At 36.6% G+C, this 24,608-nt stretch overlaps 2 protein-coding genes across 15 annotated transcripts in view; one reads left to right on the top strand and one right to left on the bottom strand.

Annotated features, from left to right (window-relative positions):
- The window catches only part of LOC131781553 (sonic hedgehog protein-like), a 33,436-nt gene extending 23,240 nt beyond the window's left edge, over positions 1–10,196 (top strand). For 9 of the 14 annotated variants that reach the window (XM_066173895.1, XM_059098228.2, XM_059098223.2 and 6 more), the window contains exons 2-5: positions 5,159–5,311; positions 5,624–6,008; positions 7,023–7,293; positions 7,646–10,196. In XM_066173895.1, the coding sequence (XP_066029992.1) occupies positions 5,691–6,008; positions 7,023–7,293; positions 7,646–8,283 (1,227 nt within the window). In that variant the 5' untranslated portion in view covers positions 5,159–5,311; positions 5,624–5,690 and the 3' untranslated portion in view covers positions 8,284–10,196. Of the gene's footprint in view, positions 1–4,752; positions 4,838–5,158; positions 5,312–5,623; positions 6,009–7,022; positions 7,294–7,645 lie in introns of those variants that run through there. The other 5 variants (XM_059098230.2, XM_066173896.1, XM_066173899.1 and 2 more) reach the window with 5 other exon arrangements.
- Positions 10,197–12,756: 2,560 nt separating this feature from the next.
- Positions 12,757–24,459, bottom strand: LOC131781474 (rab GDP dissociation inhibitor alpha-like). Its single transcript, XM_059098135.2, has 11 exons — positions 24,308–24,459; positions 22,892–22,999; positions 22,163–22,253; positions 20,469–20,693; positions 18,890–18,998; positions 18,482–18,532; positions 17,914–18,166; positions 17,329–17,431; positions 16,495–16,639; positions 15,428–15,482; positions 12,757–14,461 (listed from the first exon to the last, which is right to left on the bottom strand). Exons 1-11 carry the CDS (start codon positions 24,350–24,352, stop codon positions 14,318–14,320), a joined length of 1,329 nt encoding a protein of 442 aa, XP_058954118.1. The 5' UTR covers positions 24,353–24,459; the 3' UTR covers positions 12,757–14,317.
- Between the last annotated feature and the right edge of the window lie 149 nt (positions 24,460–24,608).

The following is a 24,608-nucleotide window of genomic DNA, read 5'->3' as shown; positions in this document are numbered from 1 at the left end:
ATAGAAAGTTTATTTGGATGGGTACATATTGGTAGGGCTTCGCTGATCTTCCGATTTGAATCTTTAGCAATAAAAAATTCTACAACATAGACATTTCATCGCAAAGAAACTGGTGCTCAGTCGCGTGCAAGTGAAAAGACTTCTTTAAAAGCGCTCTATTGGCAGTGATAAATTGAGAAATACAATATAATAGTTTTCGTTCAGGCAATTGCCAGGGGCTACATGCTAGACCGAGAAAATCCTAGTCGCGGTTATAAACGTCTTTTCTCTCTGGAAAATTAGTTTTTCAAAATATCGACAGAGAGCGTCAAAATTAATGTTACCTCAAAGCTGTAGATTGACCATTAATCAATTTAATTTCTGACAATTTCGATTTGATAAAATCAGAACCGTTCAACCAGGGGGTCTGTAAATCAGTTTCACTCCCTGTGAATACTCTTGTGAATTAACGATCTTAAAATTGTTCAATTATTCTTTATATTTCAACTAAGTGTGTCAGTGCTTTGAGGGTGGGGCAGTAATCCAAACTTGTTTTTAGTAAATTACTGCTTTTGAAGTTTCCTTATTTTTAGCAGTACAGTTTATTTAGAGCAGTCTCAAGAATTATTTGAAAATCGCACACAGTGAATCCATATCGTTTTATGTAAGATGTAACAGTTTATGTTCTTTAGTTGATGACAACATTTAAAAGAGATTGAAGAACGGAGCTAAAATTTCAGTTACTTGGAAGAGACAAGTTCTGAGAGTCTTGCGAAATCTATCGTCATGGTTAATGTTCAGACTTTACGAGATTCCTCACAGACTTGCAAGTAATTTCCTTTACTCTTGCGGGACTAAAATAAGCCTTCCTGTTGCACCTTAAATGGTGTTCTGGTGGTTTTTAGATTTCTACTAATATCTTCCCTTCAGGGCTTCAGGGAAGGTGACCACTGCATAATATATTAGCAGGATTTTTACTTTTTTGAAAAAATTTTCCCCTATCAGCAATAATCTGTCTTTAACAAAAACATCCAAAAGCCGTGATTTGTGCGCAGTAAGAAAAAGATTATAAGGTTGTAAGGTGATTATGTCTTGATGTAACGACACTTCACGTTGCTAGGTGAGGTAGATGTCTGAGGGGCCCAGTAAAGTAGAGTACTGGTTGATATTTTTGGATTAGACATGATATTGAGACAATACGAGCCTTTAAAGCGTAAGTGTCTGTCTCCTAACCGTAAGGGTCGGATATTGTTGGCGCTTACCTTTCACTCAAAGGAACTCAGTCGTTAGGCACATTATTTCATCGATATTTATTCTTCTCCGAAACCATCAACCTTAAAAAAAATCTTTCCTTTGCTCACATTTTATCTAACATGGCGAGCTTATGAGTAAACACCTGTTGAGACAGAGGCGTGTGAGCACTTGGGTTTATCAAAAATGGTTTTTATCGAAACACTTGATTGGTTTGTTTATACCAAGCATATTTCCCATAGCGATTAGAAGTAATTTAAGAAACATAACCTCGATAAAGGAGTTGCAATGTTCCATCTCTGTAATTGTCATGTGTCGACTTAAAAGCATTTTTAGAGAGTGTGTTTTTCCGTGGGAGTCATAGCAGATTGAACACTCGAGTTGTTAGGAACAAAGTTTGTGGTGCGTTGCAACGTTTAAAGGTTACATTATTTAAAGGTTATGGGACTTTGAGGTTGGAAATTTCAGTGCCAGCAACAGCACTGTCGAACAACATTTAAGGAAATAATTCTTTTGAGTAAGTCAACTTTTATCTAGTCAAGGTCGCCACTGGGAACCTCAGATTATGATTAGTTATTGTTAAGCTCTGATTTTAACAAAACACAGGATATGGATCCCAAAGGTAAAGGTAAAGAAAGAAAGAAGTAAATGTTATTTGTACCAATTTGCCTGTGACACACACATAAATTGATCAATTACAAATCATTTAGTAGGAAATGCAATTAACATTCGTTGCAATGTGACTCCGATTTCTTGCTCGTAGAAAAGTTTCAGTCCGTCAGGTCTCTGTTGACTAGTGCCCAAAATTTGCGATTCGAAAACAAAACGAAATCCGCTGAAAGTACTTCAACGACTTATATTTGAGTAAAAACACCGCAGTATCATTTAGTTCATGGTCGACATCTGCTGAGGCAGATGATTGTTGAAAATATTCGCTCTGTGGCTTCCTCTTTTTCATTGAAAATTAAGATAGAGTTAAAATGTATGGCCAGTGCATACTTGTCTTCAAATAAAATACACATACACGCGTAGTAACGGAAACGTTCCGGCTCTTTAATAGCTTTAATAGCGACTTTCGTAGCTTTTAGTCGACTTGATGGTCCTTTTTCCCAAGCTGCAATCACGGGGAAACAAATGGAAATGTTCAATTGCTCGAGGTGATATGTTCAGACTTACATCTACCATTATGTTACTAACTAATAACCATCATTATTAGCTTTAGTTTCAAAAATTATCTTCCTTTTTCGTTTGGTATATATATATATTTTTTCAAGTATCAACGGAGAGGTCATATTTGAAGGTGTTTACTTTCTTTTTTATTGTGGATGTTAATCTCCCGTGCAAGCCTAACGTCTTTAGTTTGAATGTTAATGCCTGCTACATTGATGCACCCCAGCAGACATATTAAAATCCGCCTTTAAACTCAAGTCCATACCTAGAAAAAAAAGGAAGTAAGTTGAAAAGTTATCAGAACAAAGCTCTATGTCACCTAAAAAAAGAATTCATATTACTTTTCGAATCCGGAAGTATATATTGTTTCAGTATCCACTAGAAAAAACGTTTTCAAATACCGTTATACAACATCGTCTAAGAACCAAATTGCTTTGTTGAAATCGAACGTTCAGAGTTAAATTCCAGTCATTTTTCTAGTTCTCTGAAGTGCACTGTTAATCCCCGCAAACTTACAGTTGTCTATGCGTCAGTGTCATTTAGCTTTTACGTTGACACTAAACCAGTCAAATTACAAGTTTAAATTGTTGATGTTTTCCGTTCAGGACATATGCAGAGCTGGCTAGAGCCAATTCGAAATAAACAAGACACTGTTGATTCCGGAAATCATCATTGCCGAAGTAACTATTCCATGAATTAATACCGAAATCCTAAAGTTATTTGTAATCTTTTCAACTTATTACTTCCGGTCCTTCACCTCGTGAATGTATTTAGAAAAATTTAATGGATTTACATCTGAAGGACGGGCGGAGTTACAAGATAACCGTGGATTTGATGAAGATTCGGAATTTCGGGAATTAAACCGAACTTTTTCAGTTCAGGTTGGGTCTGCCCCTTACCTCTACAGAAAGTTAAGCTGCCAGAAAAAATGTATGTCAAAAAACACATTCACACTTGGAATGCTAATGTTAGCGAAATGCTGTTGTTGTTTTTCAATTTTTTTAAAAAAAAGTTACCGACTGGCTATATGGTCAAAGTAGATTTTCTCTAGCTCTATATCCGATATAAGGAGTTTTCATCTATATTTTAGAAAAATTTGAAACGGAAAACATCAACTGCGAAGTAACTTTTCGTGAACTTGATACCGAAATCTAAAAATTATTTGCAATACTTTCGTTTATTTCTTCCGGTCCTTCAACCCCTAAATGTATTTAAACAAATTGGGTGGATTTACAACTGAATGACGGGCGGACTTACGAGATATTTGCGGATTTGACCACGACTTGGAATTTCAGGTATTAGGACTGTTTATTTCAGTTCGGATTGGCCCTTGCCAGTTCCCCTCTTTTGCAAAAATGGCAGACGAAGATCGTTTTGACAGAAAGTTAAGTTTGGCTGGGAAAAATGAAAATATTTGTTTCGAAAAAACACTTTAATATTTACATAAAGGGATTCTAATACAACCGAAGTATTGCTTCTGTTTTTAAAATTGTAAAGAAAGTTATCCGCTAATCATATAATCAAGGTGAATTTTATCAAGCTCCATATTTGATACAGGGAGTTTTCGTCCGTAGTTTACATGAAATTAGACCTGAAAATTGAAAACTTTCTCCGAAAAGCAAAACAGTCCAGCGTTTTACTGAAAAGAGAGAGACAAAGAGGGGGTAGACTGTGATTTTAATCAAGCCGCTGTTTTCGAACTAAATGCTATTTTTATCTGTCGTAGTTTTTATAACCCAGATAATTTAAAAGCAATAGGAAGCATAGATGACTAGACGCTGCGCCAGCACAAATGATAACAAGGGAAAGGAATCTAGGGTCGTTTAAAAATAACTTTTGATATATTGACTTTAAATGATTTGAGCTAGCTAGAACCCAAACCAAGCTGTCCTCTGGCGTGGTTCATCAAAGCGATTCGTTCTCCCAAAGTTCATTGTTTTGTGTTTTACTTTTATCTTTTTCTATTCTCTTCAATCGCTTTTGTTTGTTTTAGGGTTTTTTTAATTTTAATTCTGTTAATACTATTATATTTAAACTGGCTTTTTGACAAAATCCAAGTGAAATATTCAACTTACGCAAGAAAGCTGAAGATTTAGTGCGCTTACAGCAGTTTAAGTTTTAAGCTTTTTGATATAAAGTATTTAAGACTTTTTATTTAAGTTTCAAAACATACATACCTGTGAGTTATCAGATCGGTCGAAAAATTTATCTAAGATCTCCAAGCGGATAAACCTTATCATATGTGGTCGTTCCCGTTCGGCGGATTAGAGCTGAAATGTTGAAATTAGTCTCTAGTAAAATCTTTGTTGTCGCCCAAATCTCAAGTACAAGGACAGTTATGACTGGATTTTCTAATTGCTGTTAATTTGATTATATTCATCCAAAGCGCGAGAAAACTAATACTTGAGTCACTCTTATCCAGCCGAAGTGTGCCGAGGTGTGTTAGAAGTGTCGAAGGTTCACGACCGTTTCACTTCGAAGTTCGATGAGATTAATAGGGCAAGTGATTGACCATCGAGAGTTCTGTAATTGTCTTTTCTCAAGTCACGAATGTTCGTTGCCACTAATTAAACATGAAAACCTTTTAGTAAAACTACTACTCGTTGACATTCGCCGACAAATTAGCAAGACTGGTGGTTATAAAGCAGTACAGCTTTGTTCCTGCTCATAGTTGCTATTGTTTTCTAATGACGCCCCAGAGTGCAACATTGATTGGTCACAAATCGCTGAGTTTTGTGTGTTTTATTCCCTTCATAAGGTGCACTTGTGGTTGCCGATTTTATCCAGCGAAAACCTTACCACCAGGGGTCCAAAAATGCCAGAGACAAGCCTGAGGGTTTCGATATTCGATCAAGTTACGAAGACGACCTGATATTTGCTACGATGCAGAGAAGTTTGTTCAGATCTTTTGGTGAGTCTGATGTGAGTCAAATGCTTTGTCCCTCATCAATGAGGAACTATTGATGCTGATCTTACCTTACGAATCCAGGCTTGTCGCCAACAGATCGGCAGCTTTTGAAATAGCTTGGAGTTCTCGCTCCGTCTAAGTAGTTGTTTTATTGTTTTGTATTGTCTTCTTTAACGCTTATAACGCAAAGTCAATTGATGTTGTCATACAGCGCTACGTGGTTTTCGTTGCTTACATAGCATTCCCTCTTTCCTTCTAGTACATTGATGAATCCAAGGTTATGAAAACTGCATATTTCTTTATTTTCTTAATTAGAGTGATCAGCGACACCGTTCCTCCTGAGAACATTCTCGTGCCTTAGTTAAAGCTTCTCGAAAGAGAGATGAGATCCCACTTGTACCCGCGTGTTTGTCTATGGCCGAAAGTGCCTACTGTCCCACAAGTATATTTTACTTTGGCGATTATTTCGTTTCTTTGTGGAAACCTTCTGGCCTGTGGTCCTGGGCCAACCGGAAGAAATACTCGTTCCAGGACTCCGATGAAGTTTCGACAAAGAATCCCTGATGTGGAGGAGACCTCAATACAAGCCAGTGGAGAATATGTTGGTCGAGTAAAGAGAAGTGAATTGGAGGAAAATTTTAACCCAGATATCGTTTTCAAAAACGACGAAAAAAATGAAGATGATAGAAGAATGACCAAGGTAACCGCTATTGCAATTTTGGATTATTTGAAAATTATAGGACTAAATCCTGAAGTGAAATCAATCAAACGTTATGGTTTCAGTACCCATACATGGATTACTTGCTTCATTTACGGCCATACATGGACAAATTCGCCATATTCAGGATGCTATTCTCATGCAATTCTAACTGTCAAATGCTAAATGCTAACGATAGTTAGCATCAACCGGTCGAAAGTAATCATCTTTATTGCGTCGATCCGAAAGTGTCGATGATGTGTTATTGGTCGCAAATTTTGCACGGGTTAGAAGTCCAAAATTTAAGGGTTACGTCACAAGGTATTTGGAACAATTCTGCTCGCCATCTTATGAAATCCGAGTTAATCGTAATGTATTTGTCCATCAAAGGTTCATCAAGGTTTTATTCGATTTTAAAGGGAAATTGTACTAGAAAAATTATCATTTCTCAAAGCTTTTCAAATAAAATTTTACTAAACTCCCAGACATAAGACTACCGATGATGCGTGGATTGAGTTCACGAATCAAGTTTCCTAACCGAGAGTTCTGAAGTGCTGATGTTAAGCTTTGTTTTGTTAAGTAGTGGTTATTGCTTTGCTATTCATGTGTTTTTTCAAAGAACGGTATTTCCTGTCCTATTAGAGCTTACCTGCTTAGTGGAGCATTTCAGATAATCAAAGCTTTTTCTGGGCAGTGCATGTCGGTAGAATTACAGCTTATTTTTAATAAAGAGCATAATAAACAATTGCAAGCGATAATTCGATTATCAACCAAGGACACTGCAATAAGAACATAATTGACTCATCAAAATAATGGTTGGGGACTGCAAGAAAGCGCACGGGCTGGCTTCAGTGCCGTTATCTTAGAATCTAAAGAGCTCCTGGGGAAAATATTTGCGGTGTCCTTGTATAGCGTCGACGACATGCATGTTCATGCTATAAGTCATGCATAGATGTCAATTTAGCTATGATAGCTTATACCCTTAACACGCTTTGCTTGTTGTTTACTGTTACTTAGAATTGCCAAGACAAACTCGCCATTTTAGCATCTGCCGTGAAAACAAAATGGGGAGTAAGACTCCGAGTTATCGATGCTTACGATGTAGATAGCGGCAGAAAAAGGCACCATGGTAAGCACTCTCTACACCATGAAGGACGAGCTGTCGACATAGCTACGGAGGACCTTGATAAGAATAAATACCCACAGTTAGGAAGGATGGCCAATGAGGCTGGATTTGATTGGGTTTATTATGCAACTAGAGGCTACATTCACGCATCTGTTAAAACTGGTAGGTAAAGTATACATACGATACTGGCATAGCTGTATGAGCTTTTTTCGGTTTAACTCAGATCCTGTAGGCCTATTGCTTCCCTTCCCAGATAGGTTTGTTGCTGATCTTAGTTTTTTATGGACGTGGCATTTATTCATTTGAGGCCAAATACCTGTCTTATTCGTTATGGTATACAAGAAGTAAGTTAAGTGCCAAAATACAAATATCAATAAAGTATGGTTAGGCTTTGAAACTTGAAAAGTGTTATTCAAAGGCAAGCGGTTATTTGTTTCAAAGTTATTTGAAAGAGAATTTGAAAAATGAATTACGTCATTCTGATTAACTGATTTAATGCTCTCTTTTTTAAAAGAAGATGCTGAACAAGAAAGGCTGAGTTACAACTGCTTTCCTGAAACAGCTTCTGTTCACCTCGAAGGAGGACGTACAAAGACTATGAAGGAGCTTAGAATTGGAGACAAAGTTGCGGCCATGGATACAAGTGGTCACATAGTTTATAGCAGAGTGGTGACATTTCTAGACATCAAACCCAACACTTCTGGTGAATATATATCCATCCAGACGAGAAACCCTGCGGCTGAAGTGACAATTACGGAATCGCATTTGATCTATCAGCTAAACAAACATTCGCCGCTGGAGTCGGTGCGTTTTGCACGGGACTTAAGAGTCGGAGACTTTGTTTATATTCGAAACGGTGCTGGTTTGGAGAAATTCACAGCTGGACGCGTGAATGGAGTCAAACGGAGCACAGCGAAGGGGGCATACGCACCACTCACGGAAACTGGAAACATCGTAGTTGATAACGTCCTCTGCTCGTGTTATGCCGTGATTTCCAGTCATGAATTAGCTCATTGGAGTTTCGCCCCATTGAGGTTTGCAGATTGGCTGTTTCCGGGCATCACTGCTCACAGTAGCTCAGGTATGCATTGGTATGCAAGAATCCTTCATAAAATTTACACAAGTTGGTATGACATTACCTCCGGTATCTAGGTAAAACTTCCAAAAGCTAATCCTTTCATTATGGCACCTGTGATCTTGACCAAGGCGAAGTCAGTGGATATCGTGTGTAGAGGCTAGAAACGACTCTACGTGCCGCTTCAGTTCACAGCAATGTGGTTTATTCTATGTCGACTTCAAGTGTAATTACATACTTGGCAGTATCAAAATATCAGAATCAGCAAAGACTGCAAGGTTTCCAAGAGGTGAAACCTCGTAAAACTGCATAATTCTCAGAATTCCCAACGGGACTTCTTGAGAGTGCTGTGATCAATTTCTCGGCATCAGACTTTTGTATTCTAAATTATTTGATTTTTATTGAATATGACTGTTAGATACAATGTTAATTAGGCTAATTATGGCCTGTCATTGGCACCCCGCTAACAGCACTTACCAGTTCGCTTATCAACTCTTTACCTTGGCGATCTTAAGCTTAAGCCCGCAGCTCAGCAGAGGAAGCTTGTATGATGTATACAAAGAGCATTTAGTTTTATGTAATATTCTGCATGTTATGGGTAACTTAGCAAAAATTTACCCAAGCAGTAGAATTAACAAAAATATCAGAGAGGTTTGATTCATTGAGAAAATTTATTATATGCAAAATAACCCTGTTGTAAATAGATATTGTATTAAGGTGCTTTGAATTGGAGCCCTGGCCACTGTTCGTAAGAAGCTCTTTTATTACGGTTTACTTTTTTGGACAATCGATCAGGAAAACCTTTTTGTGCTCTCTGTCTGGTAGTTTGCTCGATAGCGTAAAGTTCATCTACTCAACACACGAAATTCCTAAATGAGTAATTCCTCTTAAGGTTAGGAGAAATGATTATATAATTTAATTTTTTTCCTCTGAGGAACGAATTGCAGTTAGTTGGTTTATACAAGTACCTTTTTTATTGTATTTATTACAATTCCACTAAAACAAAACCGTAGAGTTTTAGATGAATTTAAACAATTTAAATAAGAAAAAAAATCAATATTGCAAAAGTTGAATTATATGCTAGAAATGTGATTTGCGTCATGTTAGTTTCGTCTCACCATAATCTGTCTTGATCGTATCTAATGAATTAATGGTTTGACTAAGCTTTACAGAAAATACTTTGTTACGATACCGTTTGATATTGATCTAAGCACTGTTTTGTTATAAACCATTTGCAGATCCCTCAAAATGGACATTCCATCACGGTTGAATTTTTATCGAAGACTCTGATTCATCAAAACAAATTCTTGAATTTGTTAACTATCCCCACCTCTGCAATAATTGTGGCCCACTATATATGTAAACGTAAACTGAGAGTTGTATGCTGATCAAAAACGTAGTCGCACCATATATATGGAGTTGGGTTTAGAAGGTGTTGCATTGGTTTAAAACCGGGAAATGGGGTGGTAAACAGATAGATTTCCATTCCATTGTAAAGCACATGACAACCAAACAATATTGCTGGCAATAAACGCGAGAGAGCATGTAACCTGCTTCCAACGGTGGAAAATCTACTTAGTTCTTAGTTCATTCGTGATTGGCTGAAAAAGCATTCCTCTTCGATTTACAGAATAACTAAGAGACTATTATGTACGTTTTTTTAACGCCAGTTTGTAGCCTTTACAATTTGCTTCCAACTTCAAAGAAAAATATTTGTCAGCAAAACTAAGACCGGAGTTTTTTAAAAAAATTCACAACTCAAATGTGAAATCTTAAAAGCATTGTAATTATATAGCTGTACATTAATAAGATTTTGAACGCCCTAAATAAACAACTGGCCTTGAAAGATGGTAATGGATATCTTTGTTTAATTGGTATCCATCGTAAATAATTGTCAGTTATTTGAACCGATTTCGTGTACATCTTTTATCAAGAGAGTCCTCTCTTACTTCTATTTATCCATCAATCGTATGTCAAACAAACTTATATTGGTTTTCTGTTTAGTGATTAACAGCTTGTGCTATCATTTATCGTGTTAAAAACCTGGAGTTTTGGTTAAATTCCTATTTGCTTAGACGTTTAGACCCTTAATACCTTTATAACTGCCGTTGGAACCTAAGTATAGTGCCAATGAGTGTTCAAGAATTAGGAAACTTCAGAAGAGGTTACTCTCACTAATTATTTCTTGCGCCATAGGCTAATTTTTTATGAAGGGTAGGTAATCTTTCCACACATTAGACCAAACAAAACTTACGTAACTGAGACGATGATCTATGTCAGGCAGATTGAACAGTTTTTAAATCCGTTTTAGGTTGTAGTTTGTCACACGAACTGGGCCGGTTTCTTTAGTGTAGAGAAGAGCCGAACAAGATTGATTTTAATCTCTAAGGTGGGGTAGGCTAATCTATCAAAAACGATTATGCGGCAGGGAAACAAATCGTAGTATCATGAAAGTTGCGTAACTGTGAAGTTCGTTGTAACTGTGAAGGTTATGAAATAACTGTTGCTAAAAATTACTGATGCTGTTGGATATTGCCGACAGAATTGCTTGTATCTAAATTTGTTTATTCTTCAGTCCAGGGTGGTCCAGGTTATGTCATTTTAGCCAACAATTTTATCATTTGTGGTCTTAGTCTGTTGGTGGACCAAAAGTTCTTAGAAGTTAAAATGTTGTCAGAAAATTTAACATATATTTGAATCTCATATTCAATAATAAGCCTGAAGAGACGAATATCATTTACGCTCAAAAGCGTGACTCTGTCTTGGAATTAGTCTTATTTTTCCCGAAACGCGAGATGTGAAAGAAGCTCAGGCTTAAACGTGCAAGATTACAGCATATATGATTTAAGCTTTTAAGTTTAAGGTTATTTGTAGCCGATATGTTTTCCCAGCCATCTGTAAAGATGAACGACGCCCCAGTCTTAAAGAAATAGATTAATTTATACTGATACACTGAACATTATGGAAAAGAAAAATTGGGAAACATGTTTAGTTTGGACTATATTATGACACAACTGGAGGAAAGTACGGTGAAGTAGATACCTCTAGGTGTTTAAATCTCATTTCTCTTACATATAAAAGACAAAACGTATGCCCGCCAAAGCCAATCTGAACCGCACTGCTTCTGGCAAATTAGTGGGTATTTACTGAAAAGAAAAGTACCAACAACAAAAACAACTCTGGAATGTAGTCATTTCAAAGCTTTTTTAAGATCGACACCTCTACAATAATCTAACACAGCTTCATTGTTTCCGAATTTTTTGGGACTGGCGTCATTTCATTGAAAGAATTTTCGAGAGAACAATTCCCTCCTTCTCACATCACCTTATCAAACATGCCAGATGGCTTTACTTTTCACAGCACAAAATGTCACTTTTATCTACCCGATGACATTAAACACGGACGTCGTATATCATAAAAGTTAGAGATGACAGTATTTTAGAAATATCCAGATTTTCGTCTCATTATAATCTGAATATTTAGGGTTATTATTAAAATTCTTAAAAAAGATTTCATGAAGCGATCTGTTGGCTCTCATTAGATTGAAATTCGGAAATCTTGTTAACATCCGCGCTTACTCAGTACTTTCCAAGATTTGTAATAAAAACCGAAGTATTTCGCTGTTAAATTTTGTAGGAGAATTAAAGCTATCATTGATTTCTCAAAGTTCCCTATTCAACCGCGTTTTGGCGAGACTTGGGTAAGTCGTAAATTTCAGAACAAACTTCACTGTTGATTTGAAAATACTACCAGGTAGCCAAGCAGTTTGCCGCAGGCTTATTGCGAGATATTATATATACTTTAAGCAATTCGATGCATTAAAGGGAAAACCGCAAAATTAGCTCTTACTTCTGTTACTTTTCTGCTAATCTTTAAATAAATCTAACAGAAAAATAGGACGTGTCTAATCACAAAGAGAGGTAACTGTCGAGAAAAAGGCCAGGGCCTCCTCACGCTGCCTGCCGTTTGCGTAAGCATGCAAGGCCCGTGCACTCCAAACTTAACTCTTGAGAAAGACAACTTACAATTGGTACTGGCCTTTTTCACTCCTGTGAGCGCCATAGTTGTACAGCTACTCTGGCTGCGCGTAGAGTAATGCCTTTCCTCGTTAATTTTCGCCTTGGTTTCGCCGTAAGTGGCCTAGTCCCGCGAAGCTTACTCATAACGCGGCTGCCACCTCTTTTCCCGCCATTGGTTGTTAGCGCGGGAAATGAGAACGAGGCCGACTTAACTGGAAAGGACTAAGAAACTGAACTGCCACTCGCACGCTGGAGTGGAAAAACTCTCAGTGAACGTCTGAATGGGTATAAAACGCTAGTTCATCACCTCGTTTTCCTACTCTGTAATGAAAAGAGAAACCAAACGAATAAGTTATCAGCTCTTCACAGTGTTTTCGCATTCAGGATGTTACTAATTCTCTGATTGCGTTTGAAATGACAATACTGGGTTTCTGAAACATCTTCGGTTGTTTTCGACAGTCGTCTAAACATTCTAAAGCATAGTGTCTTTAACAAGTACAATTTTCTTTAATGTTCCACACAACAATTCAATTCAAGCTACAAATTTTAAATTTATTAGCACAAACGGACTCTCTATTTCTCTCTCTAATCTTTATAAATCAATGGATATTTCAAGACTGGGCATTCATGGAAAATGCATATGGTTTATATGAACCAGTCTCAAAATGTTTAGGGCTGAAGAAAAACCATTTCACAAAGTTATATTTTACGGGAGCTGGATAGTTCCATGACTTTCTTAAACCTCCTGAACCGTTTTCTGAAACATGAAAAAGCCAAGCGAGTTCTACACTGTCTGAGCACCTCCTACCCTGATACAAATTCTATTTCATGTTCTTCATATATTTCTTAACAGCTCATGCATACATTGAAAGAATTTGTTAACCCTTTAAATCCCAGAAGTGATTGACATGAAACTTCTCCCTATAATATCAATACATTATTCAGCTGACAGGTAATGAGAATATTCAAACTTATCAGGTAGAAGCTGTACTTATCTCGATCTAGCTCCAAGTTCTCATAACTAATTTACAAGGATGTGTCTAGCAGCTAGAAAGACGAATTGACAATCAGATTTTGGGAGTTAAAGGGTCAACAGCAAATATCTATGATGTCAAAACTCAGGTTCATCTTGTTTTGAGCATTCTAAAAAGTGTACTATTCAGCCATAGTGTCACTGAGACAGACAAAACTAGCACATACTGAAAGGCACAGGCTGATCTTGATCTCCTATCTATCTATGACGCATTTCTAAAGGCCCCAAAGCATCAGCCTTAACCATAGACATTGCTTCTGGGAGGGAGGGGGGAAAATCTAAGAAAATCCCACGTGTTCCTCCAGTTGATCCTCACAAGATGGATCATATAAAACCCATTTATTTGCACAAAAGTCTCACAGATTAGCAAAAAAATTAATGAAAATGATCAGAGAACAATTCAGGAGTGAGAGGAAATCGTAAACGTACTGTTCCATTCCCATGCGTTCCTTCTCTAAACAATGGCAAAACAGAAACTGGAAGGTCAATGAAGGAAGGCTGGTCTTTTTAACTTTCATTCCTTCCAGATATACACTGATTGCAAAGAACAGTGCTAAAAGTGTATACCCATGGCAATCTACAGGGTGAAAGTTGTTACAAAAATGAGTTTTGACTAAGAGGTTGCCAGCAAAGCTTAAGGGTAAAAAATCACATGAATCATATAAACAAGGAATGACGATTTTAAGAACTCCATCAGTTGTAAACCTTTCCACTCACAGAAGCAATCAGTATACAAATTCTCCTTACAGTGTCACAATACTGTTATGTAACTGACTGATGGGAGTTAAACAAGACTATCAATTAGATGATGATGACTTGCTCTGGCGCCAACTTCTCAAACCAACAAGAAAGAAAGTATATGGCAGCCAGTAAGGAGAATGTGTGAATGTTTAGGGTGAAAAGGTCTACCAAGCTTGGCTTTCACTAGCAAGCTATGAAGGGTATTTTTACAATGAATACAAACTACAATGAGATATCATAGGTTGATATTTTGATTGGGTTTCATCAGGTCCAAATATTTCATAATTCTCTTTACTTCACAGCAAGCTTCCAAATACTCTATTCTCTTTGAGCAGCTTCCAGATCTTCCCGCACACTTGAAAGGTCAAGATCTTCCCCTGTGCAGCGTTTGAAGATATCCACAATCTCCTTGCAAGTTGTTTGAAAGTGTGTTGTGGCATCATAGGTGGTTGTGATAAAAACCTTAAAGTAACCAGGACAAAATTCATTTAACAGAAGGTCAATCATTTCAGGGAAGCTGAGAGACATAGACACATAATTAGTTAACAATCATGCTGAATCCAAGCAAGTTATATATTCATCTTGAATTTCTACCACCTTGTTTTCTGTTAACATGCTTACTAGCTAAAAAAGACCTTAACCATGTTTTTCTTCAGCAAATTCTCACATGAATTGGGGAAAAACACTCTTGCCAGGTAACATTCCCTTACCCCCTTCAACTCCCATGAGTGATCAAAAAAAAGATTCTTTCTTACAAAATCAGTACGATGTCAACCAGATAAGTAATGAGAATAAAGAAAAATATCAATTGGGAGATAATTAGTTGATCCAATACTAATTTCTCGGAACTAAATTAAAAGAATTGTATGGTTGATAGTAAGGAGAATTACAAATTTGATCTGAGAGTTGAAGCGTTAAAGTGTATGCTGAGTAAGAAACAAATGAAATGATACTAATCATTTGTGGGGAACATGGCCCAGTCTTAACAGAAAACCTTATTCAGAGAAATAACTTAATATAAGAAGGGGTTAGGTTGGAAAATAATTTGGTTTTATCAACTGAGTTAACCTATTAACTCCCATGAGTGATCAAGACAGAATTTCTCCTTACAATATCCATACAATATCAACCAGATAAGTGATGAGAATAAAGAAAATATCAATTAGGGGATAATTAGTTGATCCAATACTAAATTCTCTGAATCAACATTAAAAGAATTTTATGGTTGATAGTAAGGAGAATTACACATTTGATCTAGGAGTTAAAGGGTTAATAATGTAAAGTGGCTCCTGTAAAGAGTTTCAAAGCTGACGTTTTGAGTGTTTGCCCTTCATCAGAGCGTTACATTGAGCTGGGTCCACCTTGCGCAATGTTATCAGGAAAGCAAGGTTGCTATCAAGAAAGATACATTCAGAAAGGTTTACATACCCCAGATTTACTGCCATCATCAGTGGGAACTAAAATATCACTGACTTTCACAAATCTGTAGGATAAGAGAAGACATGCTGGTTGTTATCAAAATCATGGTGCAAAGAACACACCAGAATTGTAGAGTCTTTCCAAACATGTAAGTATATTTAACTACAAATAAAATTTTAAACTTTTTTAAGTCACTGGAAATATTTTATACTGAAATTGATCAAAATCTACTGTGTTTGGAATTAACAGCAGAGAAGACTTGATTACTCTACAATATACAGAAATCCTTTCACACTGACATTAGCACATGCAAATAATGTGTACATGGCTGTAAAATTCTCAGTTGAATTGTATATCAAAGTAAGAAACCAGTGGTACTCAAAAGTACATTTCTTAACAGGAGAGACAGACTGTAATAATAAATTTGATACAAGTTTTGTCCTCTTTATGCTTCTTAGGGATTATGCAAGCATGGCTTAAAAAAAGAGGTTTTTCCATACCAGACAGCTTTTCTAGCCGAGCAATTTACATACTGCACTTTCAGGTAAGTGGCAACATATCAATCTAAAGTTGTAGTCCCATAAGGTAAGCTGGATTTCAATCATTTTTTTTTTTAATTTTAGTCCCAGTGTAGATAAACTTAACATTACACAGCAGTCAAATTTCTATGCATGTGCAAACTTTGTAGATGCTACAGGCCTGTTTCAGGGTGTCTTTTAATAAAACAAACTGCCCTATAATCAACCTCATGAGCAAGTAAGTGGTGGTGTCTGAAAACCATACAGCATTTTTAGTAAAGCTTAAAATAAAATGATAAATCCACAGGAAACTAGCAATTAAATTAAATTTGCACATGAAGGACTCCAGTTTTCCTTTTCCCTACTTTTGCTTCCTTTTAAATATTAACATGAACATATAAATGTCTTTTTCCTTTTTTTGTTTTTGATTTTTTGTTTTGCATATTTGGCACCACAGCAGTTGTTCCTTAAGTATTCTTTTGAATTTTTGCACAAAAATTGGTGCTTGGCTGGCCAAAATTGATGACCAACATTTGACCACTGTGCTACTCAACCTACTTCTCTATAACATGTCCCAGCAGATCAAGAGCAGGTTTCAGCTCTGCCTCTGGATCGGCTGTTTCCACTGTTGTGCTGACAATAGCTATGTAGTAATTTTTGGCTGCCACATTGTGTGCATATGATACAACACAAATATAGATATCTAAAGGAAGAAAAAAAATCAACAATGAAAAAATAGTAATAGATAATAATAAGTAATGGTAATGGGACTGAGTGGAGTTCAATTTGGTCTGTAATCATACAAGCAATTTAGAACACTGCACAACTGGGAAGGGGAAGTCCAATTTGTTAATCATGAGTATAAATTACAGACAGTTTGACAAGAAGAAGTCCTGTTGTGACAAGAACATGTACACAATATGTACCATCCAATTACACAGGCATGATGTTTACACTGTCCCATTACACTGTCCAATTACAATCATGACACCTACAATGTCCTATATGCGCTCAACTTGGGCTGGTGATAACCAATCACTTTCTTGAATTTTGTTTTAGTTTTGATTCATTTATGATCATAATTTATTTTGTCCTAGCTGGTTTTGCATCATGTTTGTCTAATGAAACACAAGTCACACACCAAAAATCCAGGCAGTCTCTAAGCTCAATTCCTGCTGCTGTTTGGGAAATGAGCCTGCACTCACCCCTACAAGTCCTTTTCAGGAAGATTGAAGACCAAACTTGAGAAAACTGTGGAATGTAAGCCTTTTAAACCTTATCACAAATTCAAGGGGAACCTTCTCATTAGTTATTAGCCTTTCAATTTATGGCAGTCTTGAAATTTTGGTTTTTAAACCAAACCTTGTCATACATGATTGCATTTCTCCATACCTGATTTCCTGCTCACTTGATTTTGAGGAATGATGATTTGGCAAGAGGCAGAATCTTTGATCTTGGGAACAGGATGATCCATGAAGCATATGCAACGAACAACCTGTGTACAATGTCATATGAAAGAAAAAACAAAGCTACATGTTTTGCTAGATTTCAAAGGTTGCTGATCAAACTTTTGGTCTGTTTGGGAGTTAACCCTTTAACTCCCAAGATTTGATTGTTAAACCCATAACTGCCAACCCTGGTCTGGTGTCAGTGCTATTTGACTTATTATTTTTCAGAATTTTAATTGTTTGGAGTTTAAGAGGCCAGGTTTCCTTAAATCTTGAGTGCCAGAGATTTGACAACTTCTACCTGATAAGTTTGAGAATTCGTTACCTGTTTGCTGTACACTATATAGATAGTTTAGGGAGAAATGACATGTTAATCACATCTGGGAGCCAGGGGTTAACAACTATTTGGCTTTTGAGGAGATTGTTGCTTTCCTCTGTTGCTATGGCTATACTTGATAGGTAACCACTACAAAGCATTTAGACTGGAGTTGCAACAAAAAGGTTCTCAAAGAGTTCACAACTGACTCACCTGGCCGTCCTTTTTCACTTTGTCAGGGAAATAAGAGGGGTCACCGATCACCATCTTTGTCTTGGCAGTTTCTCCCTGTGAAGTGACACCACAAACTCTACCATTCTCATCGTACTTGATGTCCTCTATAGGCTTATCCAGCATGTATGTTCCACCATATATTGCACTCAGGCGGGCAAAACCCTGTGGAAGTTCTCCCAAGCCATATAAGGGATAAAGATATGGTGACTTTCCATACTGTGCTAATGAGTAACTGAAATTTGAAAGAGAAGGGAAAAATTGATCTTAATGTAAAGGAAAAGTGCTCTACAAATTTTTTCTATTTTTTATCTTTATATTTTAGTGAGGTAAGTACAAGGAAAGTTCAACACCTAAATTAATTCACAACAGCTACACAGCCTGTATTTCAAAGTGGAACAGCTCAGCCATTCTCCTTGCATGGCTTGCAAGAAAATTTTGACTTTGTGATGGCTGGCCAGCTATCATTTCCTCTGTAAGGCAGACTTGAAGTTTGAAAATTATATCTCAGTGAACATAACCATTAAGAAACAAATGCACGTATACTAACCTGTACAACTTGATCTTCATTAAAGTCTCCTTGCAAGGTTCTTCCAAATAACTGGAAGGAAAAACTAGGTTAGTGACATTTGTTGCCATAATAATCCCTTGAAAATCAGGGGAACTGAATGCATGACAAAAGATAATTTCATTGAAAATTCTCATTCTGATACCAGACAGAGCTTGCAGAAGGAGTTAACTATTGATCCATTACAGATTTCTCCAAACTAACATCATAGGGATTGTATAGAAAACAATTAGGAGAATTACTGGTGAGATCTTGGGAGTGAAGGGTTAAGGGATTAACATATACATGTGATTGAATAAAACGCTGCAGTTCAAGCAAGTAATAATAGTGCAGATAGCAGGGCTTTTCCAAGTAAAATACTCATGTTACCATCACATATTCAACACGTACTTATCATTGAGATGAAGAGCGAGAGCATGTCCTGTGAAGCTCTGAGTGTTTGCATCCACACCAAATTTTGCAAACACATCCTTCATTTTGGTCTTTTCTGGATCAAACTCTACGGAAAAGAGACAGTCAATTTACCTAGGGAACAGACATTCTTAAGGTATTCAACTGACAAAACAAAACAAAAGACTTAGAACAAAATTCTACTTTTTTGACAAAGGCATTTAAGGAAAGGGTAAATTTTAAAGGTATAAGTATCACTAAGCATCCTTACAAGTTGTGCCGTATTATATACACACAAAGAGTAAAACTAATCGGCAATACTACACACTTAAATGACTAATAAGTTATTTATTATCCAACTGCTTTACCTTACATGTACATGTATGAGCATTTCTTGTAAGGTGGGAAAAGCAACACAGGTAGAGAGCTTATCTCAGTTTCCAAGTAGCATGAAGTACACTCCTCCCACCCCAAGGTTACCCCCCCCCCCCACCTCCACCCCCAGCATTTCATCAGGCTTCCCTGACTATTTTTTGCGACCCATTTAAACTCATGGGTGGAGAGAAGCATTGTGAGAGTGAAGTGTTCTGCCCAAGAACACGACATTTTGGCTTGGCCAGGTCTCAACCTTAGACCTCTTGACTCAGACTCCAGTGCAGTTGACCACTAAGCCACTGCATCTCTTCTACAGTACCATGAGTATGGTTGCCAAAAGTATGTTCAACATACTTTGGAAAGGTGTGGTAACCTCTCAACCTCCTGCCTATGTATTTTTAATTTCATTTATTTATTTATTTTTTTCGTCGTTGTTGTTGTTGTTGGCACTCTCTCGATTAACTTCTCCTTGCACTCACATATAAATAACACAGGACGTATTGTAAATTTAACCCTTTAGCTCCCAAGAGTGATTAACTTATAACTTCTCCCTATAATATCCTTACATTATCCAGCAAAGAGATAATGAGAATTCTCAAACTTATCAGGTACAGGTTGTTGTCTTGATCTAACACCAAATTCTCATAACTAAGTTACAGGGAAATGTTTAGCAGCTAGATGGGAGGATTAACAATCACATCTTGGGAGTTAAAGGGTTAAAAGTGTAAGTGAAGTAAATTTTTTTTCCAAATGCTAACTGTACATTGTTAATAAATTATCATGCTCTTAGCAAAGTCATTATGGCAACTAACATTAGTATTTTAAGTATTGCAAGTACTGCTGGCATTGTATGTAATGTTTTATTGTATAAAATAATTCAAATAGTATGCGCGCTCTGATTGGCCATAAAACCATTTTACATGAGTGTATGTAAACACGGTTTTCATTCCTCTTTCATTAGTTATTTTATAAAAGAAATGTAAAATGGTTTCCGTGTTTACATAGCCTGATGTAACTCGATAAGCTGGAAACCACTCTGCTTCGCATCGTGGTTTCCTAAGCTTATCTCGTGTTCTCCCAACCTCCCAAGTGTTTACATCAGGCTATGTAAACATGGAAACCATTTTACATTTCTTCAATGTAGGGCTTGGTGGAGCAGGTAACAATTAAATAAAATTAAAAAAAGGAAAAACATTTACCATACCTTGCCATGTTTTGCTATCATCTGGTTCAAAGTTGTTGGCAAACACAAGAAATTTGTGAAATCTTCTTTTCTCAAACATTCCCATGAGACTGGTTGCAAGGGCCTCTTTTTCATCTGCTGGTACTTTGAAAAGCTTTTTATCCTTATACACATAGCTTCCTTCTACTTGTTTGAATTCAAGGTAGCGGGTAACTCCACTTTCAATCAGATATTTAACCAGGTCACCTAAGAACAGAATTCAACCTAACATGTTAGTGAACAGGTCATTAGCAAAAAGACTTGTGGGTGAGAAGACTGCTATACCTACCAACGTGACTTGTTAACACTAAATGTTGCAGTACTTCATTGTGACCGTTTTGAAAGGCCTTATGAAAGGAAAAGCATATTGACAAAAAAACTTGAAGCCACTTCACTAGACTGGTGAGCTGTGTTTGGCAAACACAAGCTAAGACTTCATGAGTAAACCATAGGTATGGGCTTACAATGTAATTTCTTACTGTACACGTGTAACAACACCCACTGGAAAATTGTATAATTTCCATGAAATACAAGCACTTATGACTATGTTGCAGTACACCCAAGTGGTACAGTACCAAGTGTTTGTAAGTCCAAAATATTGACCATGCCCTGCTTCTTAAAAATTTACCTCCTTTGCCTTGATTGTTAGAGCATGGAGCCTTGAGATGTCCTGTTCACATCTAAGTATGATTTGATTAGTTGTGCAACCACTTTGCTCAATTTAAAGACATGAGGTGTGGTCAACAGTTTATTTCTCTCCTATTTCTCTCCTGTTAAATTCTTTCATTTACTCATCTACATATTTTTTTTCATCAATTTCACTATTTATTTTTTCATGACACACAACCAAAAATGTTACAATTAAAAACCATTGTATAATTTACTTGGTAACCATTGTATAATTTACTTGGATAAATGTCAGTATCTGGGCAACTGTGAACCTTCCCCTCCCCTAACCCAACAGTAACCCTTAACTTGTTATCAGTTGACTGTTTTTGGGTAAGGGAAGGGGTAGGTGGGTTGTTGCTTAGACAATGACATTGATCCATTTACAGTGTATTTGTCCAAAGGCCAGAATGGGACATACCATATTTAGTTGATTAATGCCTTCCTCAAATAAATGCTGCATTTTAGAGCAGAAATATTAATAACTGCTGCCTTTGAATAAACGCCACATCATCATGTGGTGTTTATTCCCATAATAGACTCAAAAAGCACACAACAATCATTGCCTTGATTGCAGTTAAAAATTTTGAGTGAACCAGACACAAATCCTTTTGAATGTACCAGTTCTGATGTCGAGAAAACATATCCGACACAAGATCTTTCTACTCAGTATGAATTGCAGTAGTATTAACATGCAAATTCTGAAATTTAGAACCATATAAAAAATTACTTTTAAGACAAACACTAAAACATGTTTGCAGTTTTTAAAATGAAAGTGGTCAGTTACCATGCTATTGTTTGCAAGGAATAAATTGGATTTCAAATAAACACCGCCCTTGTATAAATGCCACACTAACATAAATGCTGCACTTGAATCCCAAAAAATTTAATGAACACTGTGGCATTTAATCAAATAAATATGGTAAGGAAAATTCTTGCTTTGAGCACTGCATGATAAGTACTCATTTAGTCCATCTTATCATCTTCACATAGGTTACACAAGTACATACCTTGTGCCATCAAGAACTTGGGAATGAGGTCAATATTCCAATCTTTTGATGATCCTAGTTGTTTAGGTGTCTTTCCAAACAGTTCATAGAACTAAAAAAAGAACAAGAGACTGTTATTTAACCCTTTCACCCCTAGGAGTGACTAGCATTAAATTTTTCTTTACTCGTAATATTACCCCTGAATCATGCAGTAAGGTTATGAGAAAAAAAGGAAATGATCAGCAGCTAAAGAAGCTGTTGATCGTTGCAGAAATTCTCTTTGTCAGCACCTTAGGAAATGTGTAGAGAACAGTATGGAGAATATCTATACTGATGTTAGGGTGTAAAGAGTTAATACAGTTGAACAGTCATAAATGGATACAGGGGTCCCTTTTAACCCTTTCACTCCTAAGATCTAATTAGTAATTCCCCTTACTATCTGCCATACAATTCTTACGATGTTAGTTCAGAGAATTTGGCATTGGATCAACTAATAATCCCATAATTAATATTCTTCTCTATTCTCATCACCTACCTGCTTGATATTGTAAGGAGAAATTCTGTCTTGGTCACTTGTGGGAGTGAAAGGGTTAAGAGACATCCAAGTGTAATTTTTCTTTGTATCCTAAATTTACCTCAAACCTGTATTGTAAATTACCATTCTAACAACAAAGGAAACTTGAACCAAGAGAAGACACTAAACACAATGAATATAGGTAGAACCAAGTTTAAGGATTAAAAGCATTATACCTTTTCCAGTGGTGTGATTGAAGCACTTTCCCCACCATAATATTGATTCCTGTCCATGTGAAGAATCTTTTTTTTATTCACTGACAAAAATCCACTTAATATGCACTCCTATTAAATACAAATTGAATTTCATTAGTACACAATGTTATCAAAGGGGTTTGTAAAATTTAAAGTATTCAAAATTTAACACTATTCCAAGAAATAATAATAATAAACACAACACTAATAATAATGATGATGATGATGTTGTTGGCAATTTGAATTACAGAAAATACAATCAAGAATATTGCAATTGGTAACTTCAATTTGTTAACCTTACACTCCCAAGATCTTCACAGTAATTCTCCCTACTACCTGTCACACAATTCTTATGGTGTTTCATCAGAGAACTTGGTATTGGATCAATTAAAAATCCACTAGTTGATGTTTTTAGTAATTCTCATCACTTGTCTTTTTGATATAATATTGATAATGTCTGCTGAAATTCTGTTCAGGTCACTCATCATGGAAGTTCAAGGATTGATAGTGAGTGTCTGAAATGATCAGTGATCAGACCAACCATAATAACACTCAATACTGGGAGGAGGCAGCAAGTGGGGGTGCTCTGGAGAACGTCTTTCTTAGAAAAAAAATGGTCACTAAAGTATCATCAAGATGTTTAAAAGGAAATTGCTTAAGATAAGATAATCTCACTTTTTTAAGGAAGGGTTAAAGACATCACCAGAGATAACTGATTTGAGTGTAACAAATTACCATCTTGAATTAAACTACTGAATCACTTCAGTCCTCTGCAAATTGGATTATCACAGTTCTTTCATGACCTCCACAAAGTTTCAGAGGTGATCAAAGGTAAACAAGTCCAAAATTATTGTTTAATGGTTCAGTTTTTAAGAGACATAGATGTACTGCAGATAATGTTTACACAACAATGGCTGAAAAGAAAAGAGGAAATGCAAAAGCAGCTGTGCTATAGCGTAAGTGTTGACGCTATACTGATTTTCGAAAATAATAATATACACAAAAAATTTGAAAACGTGGTAATAAGGTTATTATGTAAATAAAACTGCAAAAAATTATTGCAAAACTGAGATCAAGGTAAAAAATCATCCACACTTTTGCTTCATCGTTTCAAAGGTGTAGGGCTTGAATTTCATGTCCTATCGAGGATTTGTTGAATTCAATGTATCCCCAACGACGTTTAGGATATACAATACTGGAAGGAAAGTCCTAATTTGCCTTAGTACCGACAATTTTAAGGTAACTTCTCCTAATAAATCCTTACCGGCCCAATCTCATTCTTACAGCGAATATCACAGAGATTGCTGGGAAAGGAAATGGGTGTGAAACTGGATCCACGGCTTAAAGGGCCACATCAAGAAGTAAATTTCCTCACTTTCGAGATGTTTAAGCACTAACCTTGAGTCCTGTACCGAGAACGATACAGTCATATTCTTCATCCATGCTTGAAAATCCCTAATCTGAAGAAAGACTGAGGTTGGAGAGGTAACCGAGCGCGAAAACTTCACGAGGTACGGGAAGGTGCAGCACGGAAGATCACGAGCCAGCTTACTGCGCCTGCTCAAAAGATCATTCCGCAACAGTCCCCTCGTTTTAAGGTTGGCGCACATTTTGTAAGAGCTGAAGTAAGTATCGTAATTCGGATCCTAGGTATTAGGTAGGTTTCTTTATGACAGTCTCATCGCCAATTTTACGCGTG

Source organism: Pocillopora verrucosa, chromosome 11 (assembly GCF_036669915.1).
Source record: "Pocillopora verrucosa isolate sample1 chromosome 11, ASM3666991v2, whole genome shotgun sequence".
In the NCBI taxonomy this organism is placed as follows: domain Eukaryota; kingdom Metazoa; phylum Cnidaria; class Anthozoa; order Scleractinia; family Pocilloporidae; genus Pocillopora; species Pocillopora verrucosa.
This window is presented reverse-complemented; position numbering and strand designations above follow the sequence as displayed.

Excerpts from the sequence above, each read along its gene's own strand:
- LOC131781474 (XM_059098135.2), bottom strand. The coding sequence starts at position 24,352 with ATGGATGAAGAATATGACTGTATCGTTCTCGGTACAGGACTCAAG. Across the intron at positions 18,533-18,889 it reads GCTCTTCATCTCAATGATAA|TTATTTGGAAGAACCTTGCA; the intron begins GTACGTGTTGAA and ends TTTTCCTTCCAG. Across the intron at positions 16,640-17,328 it reads TCAAGTGAGCAGGAAATCAG|ATATCTATATTTGTGTTGTA; the intron begins GTATGGAGAAAT and ends TTCTTCCTTTAG.